Genomic DNA, 16,229 nt, shown 5'->3' with positions numbered 1-16,229 from the left:
TAGGCCAATGTGCGCAGCCTTCTCACATGACTGGAGGTGCCTTTTATTCCTCATAGAATCATGGAAGCATACAGCACAGAAGGAGGCCATTCAGCCTATCATACCTATGCCGGCTCTTCGAAAGAGCTGTCCAGTTAGTCCCACTCCCCCGCTCTTTCCCCATAGCCCTGCAATTTTTTTTCCCTTTTCAGGTGTATATCCAATTCCCTTTTGAAAGTTACTGTAAACATAAAAGTTTACAGTCATACCTGCTAAAGAAATTCCTGTATAAATATAAAAGTTTTTGGTCCCCAGTCTGTGTTGGGTTAGATGATTTCGACTGGACCGGGGGGGGGGGGCGGGGGGGCAGTCGTGCTACATTTGGGCCAGTCAACTCTGGGTCAGGTGGGGAACAATCAGGCAAGGTTCCCATTCCAACATCTTTTGCTGAAAGTGAACTTACGTGGGACATCAGGGGAGGACAACATTAGCCCGCTGACCCTCGCCGTTTAGACTTGCTCATGGATTCCCGGCAGCTGTGGAAACATTCGCCAGCAATGCGCCACCTTCGGAGTGGGGGGAAACAAAAAGAATTGGCACGGCGGGGGGGGATCCTCTGACTGGGATCCGAGCTATTAAAATGATATCTGCTTCGATAAAACTATGTTTGTTTTGACAAACCCGAAGTAGTGATGCTTTGAATAATATGCTTGCAGTGGGCCTGGACTCAGCTATCTTGTTATGCTGTGTGCCATTCTACCTTGCTCCTTTTAAGCTCAGTTTTTGCAGCAGTCTTATAGGAACATAGGAACAGGAGTAGGCCATTCAGCCCCTCGTGCCTGCTCCGCCGCTGATAAGATCATGGACAGATTGTTATTTTTTTTTAAGTAACCTGCCTAACCTAAAACAAAAAATGACCAAAGTGTTGTTCTGCCCAGATAACTCTTTCATATTATAATGAACTGTGGTTTATGCTTTTAGATATTTAAAATGGAAGAACTGAAGGTAATTGCTGACCTGTGCATTAAGCATGATGTTCTCTGCATCAGTGATGAGGTGTATGAGTGGCTCGTGTACAGTGGACATAAGCACATAAAAATAGGTAATACTGAATACGTCCACTTATTGAGAAGGTCATCAGAGATGGTGGCTCTATACTGGTGTGTGTACATGTTGAAAGCAGTACTTTGGTCAGCCGTGCAGGCCCTAAGCTCTGAAATTCCCTCCCTAAACCTTACTGCCCCTCCACCTCTCTCCCCTCCTTTAAGACCCTCCTTAAAACCTACCTCTTTGACCATACTTTTAGTCACCTGTTCTAATATCTCCTTCTTGGGCTTGGTGTCAGTTTTTACTGATTGCACTCCTGTGAAGCTTGGGACGTTTTCCTACGTTAAAGGTGCTGTATAAATGCAAGCTGTTGTTGCTGTCAGGGGGATCGGAGAGAGAAAGGGCAGGAATTCGTACCTTTACTAACCAATATAAAAAGCAGTTTCTTTAAACCAGCAGAAGTAATGCTGATGTAAAGAATATTCTGGGGAGGTGATGAAGTGTTTTCATCTAAAATACCCCACCCCAAAAAGATTTAGTTGGAGATGTTTTAAAGCTTGCTGGAGACTCACCGCATGGGTCTCCTGGGTGAAGAATATGGCTGATGTATTAAACTCTGGGTTCCCTTCAGCCACAGTCCCCATCCAAGACCAGCAAGGCTGCCAGTCCCCACTTCAACGATTAATGGTAACTGTGTGGTTATGTCATCCGAATGGCTCTTTTACATCTGGCCAACCTATTGCAGTGGGTTTCTGCTGGGCTGTGTTTTTTTTTTCCATCGCTGGCACGAACCCTCTCTGTTTCTCCCTCGCTTTTTCCTGGCCTCCTAGTTCAACACTGACTACGAGAGGGAGGATCTGTGACCCGCTGGTAGGCCTTCACTCTGATTTGACCCCTAAATTTCCAAGAATTCCCTGGGGCTAGCCTTTTGGGGCAAGATTGATGTGAATTCTATGGAAGTTTTAATATTCCAGTATCTTTTTAAGCTCATTTTTTGTGGCGTTGGATAACATTGGGAATAATGTGCATTCTCTAATCTTTAAACGGCGGAAGTGTAGTCAGAGCTGGCAAAGCGAATAGAAGATGAAATAGATGAACTTTAAATAAAATACATTGGTGGAGAACAGAAAAAACATGCCCTGCACAACTTTATCTGCATCTTATAAAATTTGCATTTCTGTAACTAACTTAAACCAAACTTGCGACCCTCACCAAAAATCACTGATAACCTCGTTCCCTTCTGTTGGCCTTTTCCCATTTATATGCAACAATAACGGGGTTTCAATCATGCCAAGTTTCCTTGAGTGAGATTCCTCTTTTTTTTCTTTCCTCCCAGCTTTCTCTCCCGAAGCCTTTGATTCCTTGCCAGGTTATATTCCCACCGGGTACTGAATACCCTCCGGTACCTCATCCGGGTAGTCATTTTTCATGACTGAGCCCAGACAACAAAGGCTGGATTTGACCCTTCCTGCCCTTACAAGGTAGGGGTGGGACTCCCTGCCCTCCCCACCCCCGCTCCCCCCCCCCCCCCAGCCATTCTGACCCTGGCCTATTTCCCTGGGTGGGAGGCCGTCAGACATTTATGGCGGACTCCTGGCAGGATCCAAGTAACCAGATTTTGGGTGAGTGGGATCGCGGTTCAGAATCTACCTCCAACTGTCAGTGAGCTATTTTACCATGGGAAGCATCATAACCAAGCCTGATCCTTAGCCCACATTCAAGCTCAGGTCGCTGGATAGCGACCAGGAGCAGGAACCCCAGCCCTATCTCCTCTCTGTGGTTCACCCACTCACTGCTTTAACAGCCTGACCTATTTTGAGTCACTTGTGTTTCCACTATGTTGACGTGTATTTCCTTATGTTGCTTAGCTCTTCAACACAAACAGTGTAATGTGGTCAATTGGCTTCATCTGATGTTTTCTTCCCTTCACCTTCATAGCCACTTTGCCAGGAATGTGGGCGAGGACTATTACCATAGGAAGTGCTGGCAAAACTTTTAGTGTGACTGGCTGGAAGGTGAGTATTTAAGAATTTATTTATTTATTGTGATTTATTTTAAAACTAAAAGTGAGCAGCTCATTTAGTAACATTACACGTATAGTCTCTTTCTGAAATGCTTTCAGCTGGTGTATGTAGAAATAAAGCTCTTGGTCAGTAAAAAATTAATAAAATTAATATTCAGTTTGTACAGAATTAAATGCAATAGAATTCTGAATGGATTTTACTTAAAATAGTAATTTATCGTGTGATTTTTTTTTTTGTCCTCTCTACCAGCTTGGTTGGTCTATTGGTCCAGAACACCTGATAAAACATCTTCAGACTGTTCAACAGAACACCATTTATACTTGCTGCACTCCTGTTCAGGTGGGAAAGTATAACTGTAAGTCTCTTATCTAACAACTGCTTCAGAAAATGTGCTTCACCAGAATCAGCAGTCAATGCTTGAGCTGGTTAATCATAGACTCATAGAATCTTACAGTACAGAAGGAGGCCATTCGGCCCATTGTGCCTGTGCTGGCTCTTTGAAAGAGCTGTCCAATTAGTCCCACTCCCCTGCTCTTTCCCCATAGCTCTGCAATTTTCTCCCCATCAATTATATATCCAATTCCCTTTTGAAAGTTTCTATTGAATCTGCTTCTTAATGCTTGAATGTTTACCTTTATTAGCCACTGAACCACTTTAGATGTATGTGTGATATAATACAGGCAGTGGAATGATAGATCCTTTAATTGGAAGGTAGGCCTAATGTCAACCAACCAAAAAAAACAGCCACAAGTATTCAGGATTTTTTTTCGCTGCAGCCAAATACTGTCTACATTAAAATATTTTACTTGGTACTGCCAAGTCTCTCCTTGCTTTGTTTTAAGAGGTTAGTCAAGTGCCTTGTTGTGTTCCAGTCCTTGCCCAATGCAGCTCTGGATCTGGCTGCTCCGCACCTCCCTTGACCATCCAGCAGAGATGAGGAGCTTTCCTCGTGAGGGGAATCATGGACAGGAGCCATGATTGTGAAGCAATCTCCTCCTTTTCCACTGCTCAATATCGCTGGGCACCATAGCTTTTTGTTATTTAGAAAATCCTAAATCACAAACAAAATAGTTTTTTTAATTAAGTTTTTACCGATGCAGCAATATCAGCGCGTGACATTTTTAACTGACTGCAGATGCAGCTGACCCCAGCATTTGGGTAAGTTCCTCATTTTGATCACATTCTGTTACTGACATTTGCAGCTTTCAGAATGCACTGACGGATTTTTTTCTTTTAATTACATTTCTGGTGAATTGTGTTCAAGTGAAGGGCCACCAAAAATATATATATTGCAGTAAAGAATGCTCTCCGTTGTACTGTGGATTTTCCCTTTCCCCAAGCTTGTAGGCTCTGTGAGTAAAACTGCCAATTTGCAGGCAGTTCCCCTTTTATAGGGGCTGGGTCGAGTCTGTGCCCAGAATCGTTTTACAAAAGGCACTGAGGCAGAGGCTGGGCACTTTTCATCTCTTGGTTCAGCTGGGTTTAAAACCCAGGTTGTAGGGTTGCGTGTACTGCAGAATCCTCAATTATCCACATTTCTCTTTTTTTTTACAAAAGTCTGCAGAAGTGATTCTTCTGTCTGTGTGTTTGCAGAACTGAGCAGTGACCTGGTAGCTATCAACTTGGAGACCTTGTTTTCTAGACTGATCTTTGCCCATCCTCTATAAGGAGTATACAACAGAGTGTACATACCAGACGTATGCTTGCGTACACTTTTTAAATTTTCTGTTCCCTCAGTGCCACTCCGTGCCTACCATCTGCTGATCCGAGGGACGAGACAATGCCTTGGGCTCCTTGTGATTGTTTTGAAAGGCCAATCGCCAGAATCGCCACCCAAATCAGCATTTCATTCCCCGGAGCAACAGGAGATCGGAGTTGGAGGAGGAGATAGCACTGAGAGGGTGGGCAAGGAGAGTGTAAACAGGAACTGTAAGGGGATGAAAGCTGTCAGTATGAAGTGAGGGGAGTGGAAGGTATCAATATCACCTGAGGTGGGGGGGGGAGCGGGGGAGCAGTGGGGAATGAGCCAGCATGAATTGAGGTGGGGGGGAAGAGGTGGGGAAGAACAGTGCCAAAGTGAACTGAGGGGATAGTGCCCTTGTGAATTGGGAGGGAGAAGATAAGTGCCAGTATGAATTGAGGGGGGATTTGCAGCCTTTAAATCCTTTTTGAAGTGTCATCACTGTTGCCTTGTAAGGAAACGCAACAGAAAACAGCACAGCAAGGTCTCACTAACAACAATGGGACAAATGACCAGATAATCTGAGGTTTTTTTTAGTGATGTTGGTTGAGGGATAAATATTGGCCAGGACACCAGGAGAAGTTCCTGCTTTTCTTCAAAGAGTGCCATTGGATCTTTTATGTCCAGCAGAGGGAGCAGACGACGCCTCTATTTAAAGCCTCGTCTGAAATTTGGTACCTTCGACAGTGCAGCAGTCCCTCAGTACTGCACTGGAGTGTCAGCCTTGATAATGTTCTCAAATCTCTGGAGTGGGGCTTGAACCCACAACCTTCTGGCTCGGAGGTGAGTGTTGCCAAGGCTGACACCAAATGATGGAGTGGGGAGAGGAGCACCTTCATGTCACTGTGACAACCGTGTAAGGAATTTTAGGTTGGTAACTGAGAATGACGATACATAGTTACAATAGCCTGCAATTTTTCCACAAGACATGAGAGATAATCCAAACCTTCCACTATACTAGTGATGGCATGTTAGATGAATCCTGCGTCCCACTGCGCTTTCAATGTGACTACATGCTGTACCTATATTCAGCACTGCTTCTGAGTTTTCAATCTTTTTAAAAAATTGTTGGTCAGCTTTTGCTATTTTGCTACGTTGCGATGTATGTTGCTGGTCTCAACTGCTGCTTGTAACCTGATGGGTCGTCACTCAGTGCTGAAGGTGGGAGTTCCTGATCTTGAGATCATTCTGAAACTTCCATTTTGGAAGAAGTGTATACAATTTTAAATTTGCTGTGCATATCTGCCCCAAACCCAGGCCTCAATTTAAAACAAAAAAATTATCCAGAAGCTTCATTCAGTTTTGATAACGTGCAAACCTTTCATCATTTTAATTTCAGGCTGTTTACTTTGCAGAGTCTCAAGCTCAGTATTTGGTAGGAAGCGAAGCAATCTACAAGCCTGAAATTCAGAGAAGTGTACGCTGCTGTAAAATATTGCTCAGTTCACAGCACTGCCTGAGTAATCTAGCTACCGTACGTTAAAGTGTTGAGGGAGTCGCAGCATTCCCTTACAAAATACATTGAAAACTCAGGCTCTGTCCATAATAAAAACATCAGCATTTCCCTGCAGTATCTGTTACGGCAGTAGGTACTGCTGTGATAAGGGTCACCGATGTAATTAAATGTAGTTGAAGTAACATCAGGTGACTCCCTAACTCTCTCCATTTAGTTTCTAAGTGAGTAAATATGGCGAAATGGCAAAAAGAACACTGCTTTTAGCCCTGCTGCAGATGTGGGCTCTGGCCACTGGGTGGTACTGTGGCACAACCTGTGATCTCTCCCTTTGTGCTGAGGGTTTCTGCTTTGAGGTGAGTAAAAGGTAAGCATCGTTCAGCTACTGGTTAAACTGTTAAGGTGGTTCATAAAATATTCTTAATTCCCTCTTATCCCCGCAACTTGAAAGTTCCTCTTCTATGACCGAGACTCCAGATTTGCCCGCACCTCCTTCCCCAACCCATCAAGTTCCATTATCCTGCCCATTACCCTGTCCTCACCCATCACCTGCCCCTTCTGACACTGCAGCGGTCGGCATCATCTCCAGAAGCACCCACTCCGTCGATAACACTGGCGCCTCCACCTGAGTGGAGTGAGTACACAGAAGCGCCTGGTAGACCAGGAGGACCTTCAGCTACAGGTTTCCACATCAGCAGTGTGGGCTCTGGTCACCCCTCACCCCCTGCACTTTGAGGCATTGAACCCTCAATGGGAGGGAAAGTGCCCCTAAGCAGAACCTTTCCCCGGCCCCCCCCCCCCCCCCCCCCACCGTTTTGTAGTTAGAGCAGGGGGAAATCTTACAACAACATTCATTAGTCTCACTTGCTCGAAAGGTGCTGTAATCCCGCTCAGCCTGTATTGCAGATGCATGTCGGGTCTTGATGATGTCTTCGGGACCCGACTGCAATTTTAACTCAGGCCAGAGCAGGGGAAGCCACTGCAGCTTTCCCGCCAGGCCAACGTGGGACAGAGGAGGATCAGCCCCAGAAGAGGCCAATAAAGGTGTTTTTTCTTTCCTTTGTGTGGCCAAGAGGAGGAGGAGCTACTACAAGGAGGGGAACAGAATACATTTAAGGGGAAGCTAGATAAACACATGAGGGAGAAAGGAATAGAAGGATATGCTGATAGGGTTAGATGAAGTAAGGAGGGAGGAGGCTCGTCTGGAGCATAAACATTGACATGGACCGGGTTGGGCCAAATGGCCTGTTTCTGTGCTGTGCATTCTATGTAACCCTATGTAATATTTGCACCATGTCTTTTTGAGCTGTTAATATCTGCTACAAAGGACACCGACTGAAGATGTCCGTCTCCTTCTGTTGCGCAGGAAGCTGTTGCCCAAGGTATTCGGAAGGAGCACGGCCGTCTGACGGAGCAGGAATGCTACTTCTCGTCTCTGCCTCGCGAGCTGGAAGTCAAGCGAAATCGCATGGCAAAGTTTCTCCACGCTGCTGGGATGAGGCCAGTCATCCCTGAGGGGGGATACTTCATGATTGCCAATATTTCTGTTCTGAGTAAGTGCTTCTCCTCTTCTTCCTCCCCTCCCCCACTTAGAGCACCAAAAGCACTTGTCATTTATTAACTCGGCACCATTGTTGAGCTTTGCTCAGGTAGCTAGGTTTTATGTTGGCGCCAGCAGGAACACATAGCTGGATTTTGAAATGTTTCCTTCCATTTCTTGAATGATGTATTAAAGTAACAAGAGGAGTTTTGTTACAAATGGAAAATTGGATTAGTCCCACCGTATATTCAAGGCTGACTTTAGACTCAACAAACTAAAGACTCAGGGCAGTATAAATGGGCCCACAGTTCTGATTTGAAAGTGATCCAAGGGTGCATGCTGATGGCAGTTTGGCAGTAAGCGGTTGCCTCGTACTTTGTTTTGCCGTTGGATCGATCAGCAATGATCGTGAGATTTCCAAAGAAAAACCCACACCTTTTGGCTGGGCCAGTTGCCAAGTGCTGTAAGGCATTAAAACAAACTGCCAGTCTACTGGTTTTACACAAGAATTATATGGTGCACTCACGCATACAAACCAACAAGATTCTTGTCAGATCCCTGGTGCGGGCAGATTTAGCCCTGGGGCAGTGGGGAGGATGACCTTTGATCTCTAAGCAAGAGGGAAGGTCGTGGTTCCTGCCTCTGCTGCTTGTTGTTTTTGCCACGCTGGAAAGATGCGCGTGTGGATGTTGGGCGAGTCGAGTATCGGGCTTGGCAGCGATGCCCCACACAGTTGAATAGCCTACTGACATTTGCTGCCAAGGTTCACACATAAAGAATCAGCACGCAGGCCAGCCTTCAAGGCATGTGGAACTGTGTTACCATTTAAGTCACCACCTTCAGCAGTGGAGAGTAAAGGAAGGCAGAAAGGGGTTTTTTTTGGGTACATACTCAACTTCTTTTTATTTAAATAATGTGAGCTGTTGGAGCTCCTCGATTGTTCAGTCGATAGGTGCATTGCCCTGTGTGATATTGAGTCACAAAGACCAGAAAGGTCTTGCCTTTCATACCCGATCCTTATGTTAGCTAATCTAGATAATGAAATGATCGATTCTCCTAATCCTTTATATAACTTTCCATCTAGACGTGGATCTCTCCAAGATGGAAGGGAACGAGCCATATGATAACAAATTTGTGAAGTGGATGATTAAAAACAAGGTAAGGTCAACTTAGTTTCAATCGTATGATATAAAATAAGTGATTTCATATTGGTGATTATCAATGTCCACCGTGGCTCTAAGTCAGAAGGTTGTGGGTTCAAACCTCACTCCAGAGACTTGAATACGTAATCCAGGCTGACACTTCAGTGCAGTACTGTGTACTGAGGGAGTACTGCACTGTCGGAGGTGCTGCCTTTCAGAAAAGACATTAGACCGAGGCCTTGTCAGGCCTCTCAGGTGGACATAAAAGGTCTCATGGCACTATTCAAAAGAAGAGCAGAATGGGGGGTTCTCCCTGTGTCCTGGCCAATATTTATCCTTTCATCAACACCACTAAAACAGATTATCTGATCATTTATCTCATTGCTGTTTGTGAGATCTTGCAGTACACATGATGGCTGCCATGTTTGCCTACATTACAACAGTGACTACTTTTCAAACATACTTGATTGGCTGCAAAGAACTTTAGGACATGAAGGAGTTATATAAAATGCATTTCTTATTGTTGCACCTCAGCTTTGGAAATTCAAGATACAATTCAAGCCGTAGGAATGAGATGCACATTTTGGCCCTGATTATTGCTTCCCTGCCACTGCCTGGGTGGTGGACAGATGGAACATAGGAACAGGAGTAGGCCATTCAGCCGCTCGAGTCTGTTCTGCCATTCAATCAGATCATGGTTGACCTGCACCTCATTTACTTATTCTGGATTTCCCCACCAGAGGAAATGGTTCCCCTGTACCTACCCTTTCAAATCCTTTTGTCATTTTAAACACCTTGATTAGATTACCCTTTAACCTTCTAAACTCAAAGAAATACAAACCAAGTTTATGCAACCTGTCCTCGTTATTTAACCCTTTAAGCCCCGGTATCCTACTGGTGAATCTGCGCTACGCCCACTCCAAAGCCAATATATACTTTCTGAGGTGCGGTGCCCAAAACTGAACACTATACTCCAGACGGGGTCTGATCAAGGAAGCATAACTTCCTCCCCTTTGTATTCCAGCCCTCTTGAGATAAAGGCTAATATTCCATTAGCTTTTTTGATTACTTTTTGTATATGCCCACTAGCTTTTAGTGATTTATCAATATAGACACCCTTTGCTCCTCCACAGTTCTTAATTTCTCACCATTAAGAAAATATTCTTATTTTTGTCTTTCTTGGATCCAAAGTGGATGACCTTACACTTTCCCACATTGGACTCCATTTGCCATAATTTTGCCCACTCACTTAATCTGTCTATGTCCCTATGTAGCTTCCTGCTCCCATCTGCACTACTTACTGGTCCTCCTAACTTAGTGTCATCTGCAAACTTGGATTATACAACTCTCTATTCCTTCATCCAAGTCATTGATGTGTATTATGAAAATCTGAGGCCCCAATGCAGATCCCTGGGGAACACCACTCGCCACATCCCCGTCAATCAGAGTACGTTCCCTTTGTTCCTGCTCTCTGTCGCCGACCTCCCAGCCAATTTTTATCCCATGTCGAAAGGTTGCCTCCAATTCTGTGCACTTCCATTTTTGCAAATAAGAAGTGGAGCCCACCAGGCTGAGAATTGCCCAGATTTGGTGGGCTGGGGCATGATCATAGCCTGGTCACGGCCCTTGCACAGGCCCGGCCATCCCCCTCCCTGGAATATCCTTGGCCAGGAATCAGGCCGAAAAAGAAGCGCAGCTATGGGAGGCCGCCAGCCTCGGGGGCCTTCTGACAGTTACTGGAAGGCCTCAAAGTGCGAAGATCAAATGGGTCCTGCAATAAAAGGAAGGCTGTTTTCCTATTTGCCCTTCTTCACCTTGTTACCTGGCTCCCCTATCTCGGGACACCAGGGCATGCTGCCATTGTGTTCGGACGTTACTCGAAGTGGCAGGTCACTGGAAGAGGAAATTGAGGTGGGAGGGCTAGGAACGTTCTTTCACCACATTTACGCAGTTGGGCTACTCTTGGGCCTACTGCAGGTTTAGACCCAGGTCTGCCCATTCATGGAAGAACCTGAGGAAATATAAAGGGGGCGGAGACCTGACCTGACAGGTCTCCACACAAGGAGAGCAGTATTGGGCCCTGTTCTTTCAAATTGATGAATCGATAAACTAAGGTGAAAGACCACGACCCATTGTGCAGGTCGCCACGAATGTTGAAAAGAGTAAAAATATCAGGAGGTAGTGATTAATTATTGACAGATTTAGGTTTTAAGAGCCAGAAGATTGTAGAAGGAAGGAAGCATGTGAAGAAACTCTTTGAAGAGCTGAAAGAAAAAGTTTTTTTTACTGCTGCATTGAAGGACAGAGAGAGGATCAAGATGCAGTGATTCAGCCATTGCACTGCAGGAGGAATGGCGGATGTGTCACATCACAGAAACAGACCTTTCGGCCCAACTGGTCTATGCCGGCGTTTTATGCTCCACACGAGCACACGTGTATACTTAAAAGTGTGTATCCTGAAGAAAGTAGATGAACATGCCAATGAATCATTGGCAGAAGAGTAAATAGTGTTAGATGATGAGCTGAGGAGGTAACTGATATAGAAAAAGGACAGAGTGGGAGAAAGAACAAAGTCCTGGGGAACGGTGAGTTCATTGGCTAAGTATTCTTGGCACCTTAAGTACTGGAGACATGATAACTGTATGATTTAGTAGTATGCCTGCCCGTATGCCCTTTTTGGAGTCCTGCAGCACTGGTTTAGGACTTGAAAGCTCTTTTTAAGCCAGCACACAATCTGTTGATGGATGTTCAGTGGAAATGACAAGATTTTCTGTAATAAGTTGTGCATAAACATTGAAGGGCAAATAAACCGATAAACTTATTGTAATTATATTGAAAGATCGTTCCCTGATAAAGTTCACCTTTGTCTGCGTTTAGCAAGGTATTTGGATAGATGTCAGAAACTGCATACAGGACCCGAGCTTTCTGTGAGCAAGACTATACTTTTTTTTCCCCGAGAGACGACAGTGTAATTTTAAACAGGAAGCTTCTGTTACAGATTCTGTAAACATGATTAATCCCGAACATACAGGATTTCAGCTTTTTCACATTTTGTACATACTTAAAGAAGTGGAAGAATTTTTTCAATCAAATTCGGGTACAACTGAAAGTTTCTGTCGGCCAGTACCTACATATCAAGAAAGCAGCTGCTGCCCAGCTTTCGAAATACCTGATTGACTGCATGCGGTTTTTAATAATATTACTTAGCTGAGCAAAGAATAAAAAAAGAGCAAAATACTGTAGATGCTGGAAATCTGAAATAAAAACCGAAAATGCTGGAAAACACTCAGCGGGTCAGGCAGCATCTATGGAGAGAGAAACAGAGTTAATGGCCCCGATATTACCAGGGATGCAGGTTGGCAGCGGGAGGTCGACTGGGCGCGTGGGTAACCCGCCCAGTAAAATCTGTGGGTTCCCCACGCGATCGCGAGTAAATTGAAACCACTTACCTTGGGTTCCGGGTTTCCCGTTGGAAACCTGCGCAGTGGGCGGACTGCGCACCCGCATCACAGACTGTCAGCTGGAGGAGCCCTATTTAAAGGGGCAGTCCTCCAATGCTACTCCTGCAGCAAACAGCCAAAATTACAGCATGGAGCAGCCCAGGGGAAAGGCTGCTCCCAGGTTTAATGATGCCTCACTCCAGGTCTTACTGGATGGGGTGAGGAGGAGGAAGGAGATCTTCTACCGGCGGGAGGGAGGAAGTGGCCTGCCCCTGCCACCAAGAAGGCCTGGCAGAGGAGGTCAGCAGTACCTGGATCCAGTGCAGGAAGTGCTTCAATGACCTAACTAAGTCAGCCAAAGTGAGCACACTTACTCATTCTCCTACACTCTGTCTTCCACATCACCGCCCCCACCCCACAACTCCTTCTGCACTGCCAACACTACTCTATCACATCACTCCTCACACTCGAAGCTCATCCTCAGCTTACCTGCACTTACTCACCTCGCCAGTACTCATCCGAACACTACCACTCAACCCAATCCTCGTACAATCTCATGGCTCTATCTCATACTCACCCTCTCATGCATCTCTTTCACGATCACCTTCACCCAACCTGCCACTACCTCTGCTGCAGCCACAGGGGATGCATCATGTATGAGTAGTAGGAAGCGTAAGGCAAAGGTTTCGTGAACACAACGGGGATGCACAAGGGTGTTTGACGGTTTGTCATATTTTTTATTTATATTTGATTTTGGTTCAACTCACATTAAATATTATATTGTCACCACTACTGCCACATCTTGGCCATTCTTGACTGGCTTGTGCAATAAGTCCCTTTTATGAGGTTCTCCATGAACACCCACACTTGATGCCACCCATTGGGTCACCCTACAGTGGGTGTATGTGTAGTTGTATGACTATTTTGTGCAGGTGCCTGTGGCGCAGCACTGTGTTGTGGAGCTCCACATGGCGGAGGTGGACGGCATGCCTGGCGAGGCTGGTGATGTTGCTCATCCTCTGATGAAGTGATGAATGCAGCCATGGCGCCCCCCCCCATCCTGACGGTGTGAGTTTGAGGGGGTCCGCAAAGTAGATAAATATGTTTCCACAGCAGAGTTTAGGGTATAAATAAATAATGTTGAGTGGAAAGACAAAGGTGTTGCAGCCAAAACTTTGTCTGAAGTGACAGAGTGCCCTGCTGCAATAAATGAGGGTTTCACCTGAACCATGCTGGGACCAGTGTTCTGGCAAACCGAATAACTAGGGCGGTAGAGAAGGCTTTAAACTAAATAGACGGGGGAGGGCTCAGGTGTGGTGAAGTTTAGATTGATAAAGAGAAAAGACAAGGAAGTAGTACAGGAAAGTGATGGGGGTAATGATAAACAGAGAGTGTCAGGATGCGTTGGTTGTAATCTTCTAGAATTCAGTAGATTCTGGAAAGATCCCAGCGGATTGGAAAACCACGAACATAACACCCCTATTCAAGAAGGGAGTGAGACAGAAAGCAGGTAACTATCGACCAGTTAGCCTAACATCTGTCATTGGGAAAATGCTAAAATCCATTATTAAGGAAGTAGTATCAGGACATTTGGAGACTCATAGTACAATCAAGGAGAGTCAACATGGTTTTTATGAATGGGAAACCGTGGCGGACACCGAGACTGGGAGTGCGCAAGCGGCTGGTGACAGAAATCTAACAGTCAGCACTCACGATAGCGAATGATCTTAGCCGGCTTCTGAAGGTGCATCATCACAACTGAGCGAGCCAGCCATCAACCAGCGCAGATACACACACCTCGGTGGTCCCCGTCCTCACTTAGTTGGGCTTGCACATGGTGAGTCACCACGCAGGTGAGCACGAGCAGACCCTGGTGGCAGGAGCATCCGTGGAGAGTCCGCGTCGGTGGGAGCACTCTTCTCCAGGCTCTGCTCAGCTGGACCCAGATGCTGAACCCTGGGGGCCAGCCGTGAAAAGGAGAGTCATCGAGGGGCAGCAGCACATTGCCGAAGTACTGGAACAGTTGCCACGTGCGCTCTCCACAATCGCGCAGAGGATGGAGGAGTCCAACTCCTGCATGAGCGGAATACTGTCACAGGGACGTGAAGGCATCTCTGAGATAGTGTCGCGGGTAGGTGCGGGAATGAGTCCATTCAGGCCCTGACAACGGCCGTTCAGATTCAGGATGAGCAACATTCTGCTGCCTTAAACAGGCTGACAGATACCTTACCACTTGCCTTCCAAGGCTTCACACAAGTCCTCCAAACTGTCGTCCAGCTGGGTGGAAGGAGTGATGTGGGCCTGGGCCAGGAGAGGGATGATGGCGAAAGAGGACATGGAAGTGGGGACGCCACTCAAAGCGCTCCCACGTCTCACCCGTTGCCCCCCTCTCAACCTGTACCCGCAATGCTGCCCCCTCTCCAGGTGGCCGAGTCTGCCCCTGCACAGGTGCAGGTGGAGTAGTCTTTGGAGGGGCGCTCACGGGCACCGAAACCCAGAGGGTGTCCACGCAAAGCATCTCATCGGTCAGGGCATGGACGAGAGCAACCTGCCACTACCTCTGCTGAAGCCACAGGGGTAGCACCACGTAGGGGTTCCCGTAAACGTAAGGTGAAGGTTTTGTGAGCAAAAACGGGATGCACATGGGTGTAATACAAAATGTCATGTTTTTGATTTATTTTCGTTTGTTTTGCAAAAAATCATAAAAAATTGTTATCACCACTACTGCCACGTCTTTGAAAATGTTGTCTGGTTTGTGTAATAATTCCCTTTCCTGAGGATCACCATGAAGACCCACACCTGATGCCACCCATTGTGTCACTGCAGAGTGGGTGTAGGTGTATTTGCAGGGCTCATTTGTGCAGACGACTGAGAGACGCCGGCGATGTCCCCGGTGGCACTCTGGAAGGATGCAGAGGAGAAGTTGTTGAGGGCAGTGGTGACTTTGACAGCAACAGGTAAGAAGATGGTGCTCGGGCCAGCCAGGAGCAGCTCGGCATGAAGGAGGTTGCAGATGTCCACGACTACATGTCGAGTGACGCTGAGCCTCTGTGTGCACTGCTGCTCAGAGAGGTCCAGGAAGCTGAGCCTCGGTCTGTGGACCCTGTGGCGAGGGTAGTGCCCTCTGCGACACATCTCTCTCTGCGGTTGTCCTCCCTTCTGCTGTGCAGGTGGATGTGTCACAGCACTGTGTTGTGGAGCTCCATGTGTCAGAGGTGGATGGCGTGGCCGGCGAGGCTGGTGATGCTGTTCGCCCTCCGAGGAGGTCATGACTGCAGCTACGGCGGCCCCCATCCGGAAGATGTACGTTTGACGGGGTCAACAAGGTAGGTAAATGTGTCTGCACACCGGAGTTGAGGTTGCAAGTTGGTGAATTTTATTGTTAGGAGGAGGGTGGTGGAGGCCAAACTTTGTCCAAAGTGACAGAGTGGCCTCCTGCAATGAGTGAGGGTCTTCCCCCCCCACCCCCCCACTCCCCCCACCTGTCACATGGACTTTGCAGCTGCCACGGGCTGGTGGCTGCAACATGTCCATTTCAACTGGGAGTGTTTCCCCCAGTATGGGAAACACGCTCAGTTTCGATGAAAATCCCACCCCTCCTAAAATATCCTACAAATCAGGTCTGCTAACAATCTGAACTATCAAATTAATTGGTTTAAGTGGGATCCTGCCAGCTTTAATTGCCGGCGGGAGTCCCGCTTGCGGGGGCTGCGCGCGCATCTAAGTGCGTCTCTGGGGAACCCGGAAGTGGGCGGATTGGCACCGGGCTCCGGTCCCACCCCAGGAATCCCCGATTTTCGGAGCCCCCCCGCCATGAACCCACCCGCTCGGACATCCAAAAATCGAGCCCAAAGTGTCTGCAA

At 46.8% G+C, this 16,229-nt stretch overlaps 1 protein-coding gene across 11 annotated transcripts in view; it reads left to right on the top strand.

Moving 5' to 3' along the window:
• Nucleotides 1–16,229, top strand: part of LOC137325142 (kynurenine--oxoglutarate transaminase 3-like) — an 88,977-nt gene that overhangs the window by 53,958 nt on the left and 18,790 nt on the right. For all 11 annotated transcript variants that reach the window (XR_010963825.1, XR_010963824.1, XM_067989893.1 and 8 more), the window contains 5 exons: nucleotides 961–1,081; nucleotides 2,965–3,041; nucleotides 3,300–3,389; nucleotides 7,611–7,797; nucleotides 8,869–8,942. Coding sequence is in view for 9 of the 11 variants with exons in the window: in XM_067989893.1 (XP_067845994.1) it covers nucleotides 961–1,081; nucleotides 2,965–3,041; nucleotides 3,300–3,389; nucleotides 7,611–7,797; nucleotides 8,869–8,942 (549 nt within the window). In the remaining 2 variants the exon portion in view is untranslated. The remainder of the gene's footprint in view (nucleotides 1–960; nucleotides 1,082–2,964; nucleotides 3,042–3,299; nucleotides 3,390–7,610; nucleotides 7,798–8,868; nucleotides 8,943–16,229) is intronic.

This window comes from Heptranchias perlo, chromosome 9 (assembly GCF_035084215.1).
Source record: "Heptranchias perlo isolate sHepPer1 chromosome 9, sHepPer1.hap1, whole genome shotgun sequence".
In the NCBI taxonomy this organism is placed as follows: Eukaryota; Metazoa; Chordata; class Chondrichthyes; order Hexanchiformes; family Hexanchidae; genus Heptranchias; species Heptranchias perlo.
The sequence above is the reverse complement of the archived record's forward strand: the minus strand, read 5'-3'. Positions and strand labels throughout refer to the sequence as shown.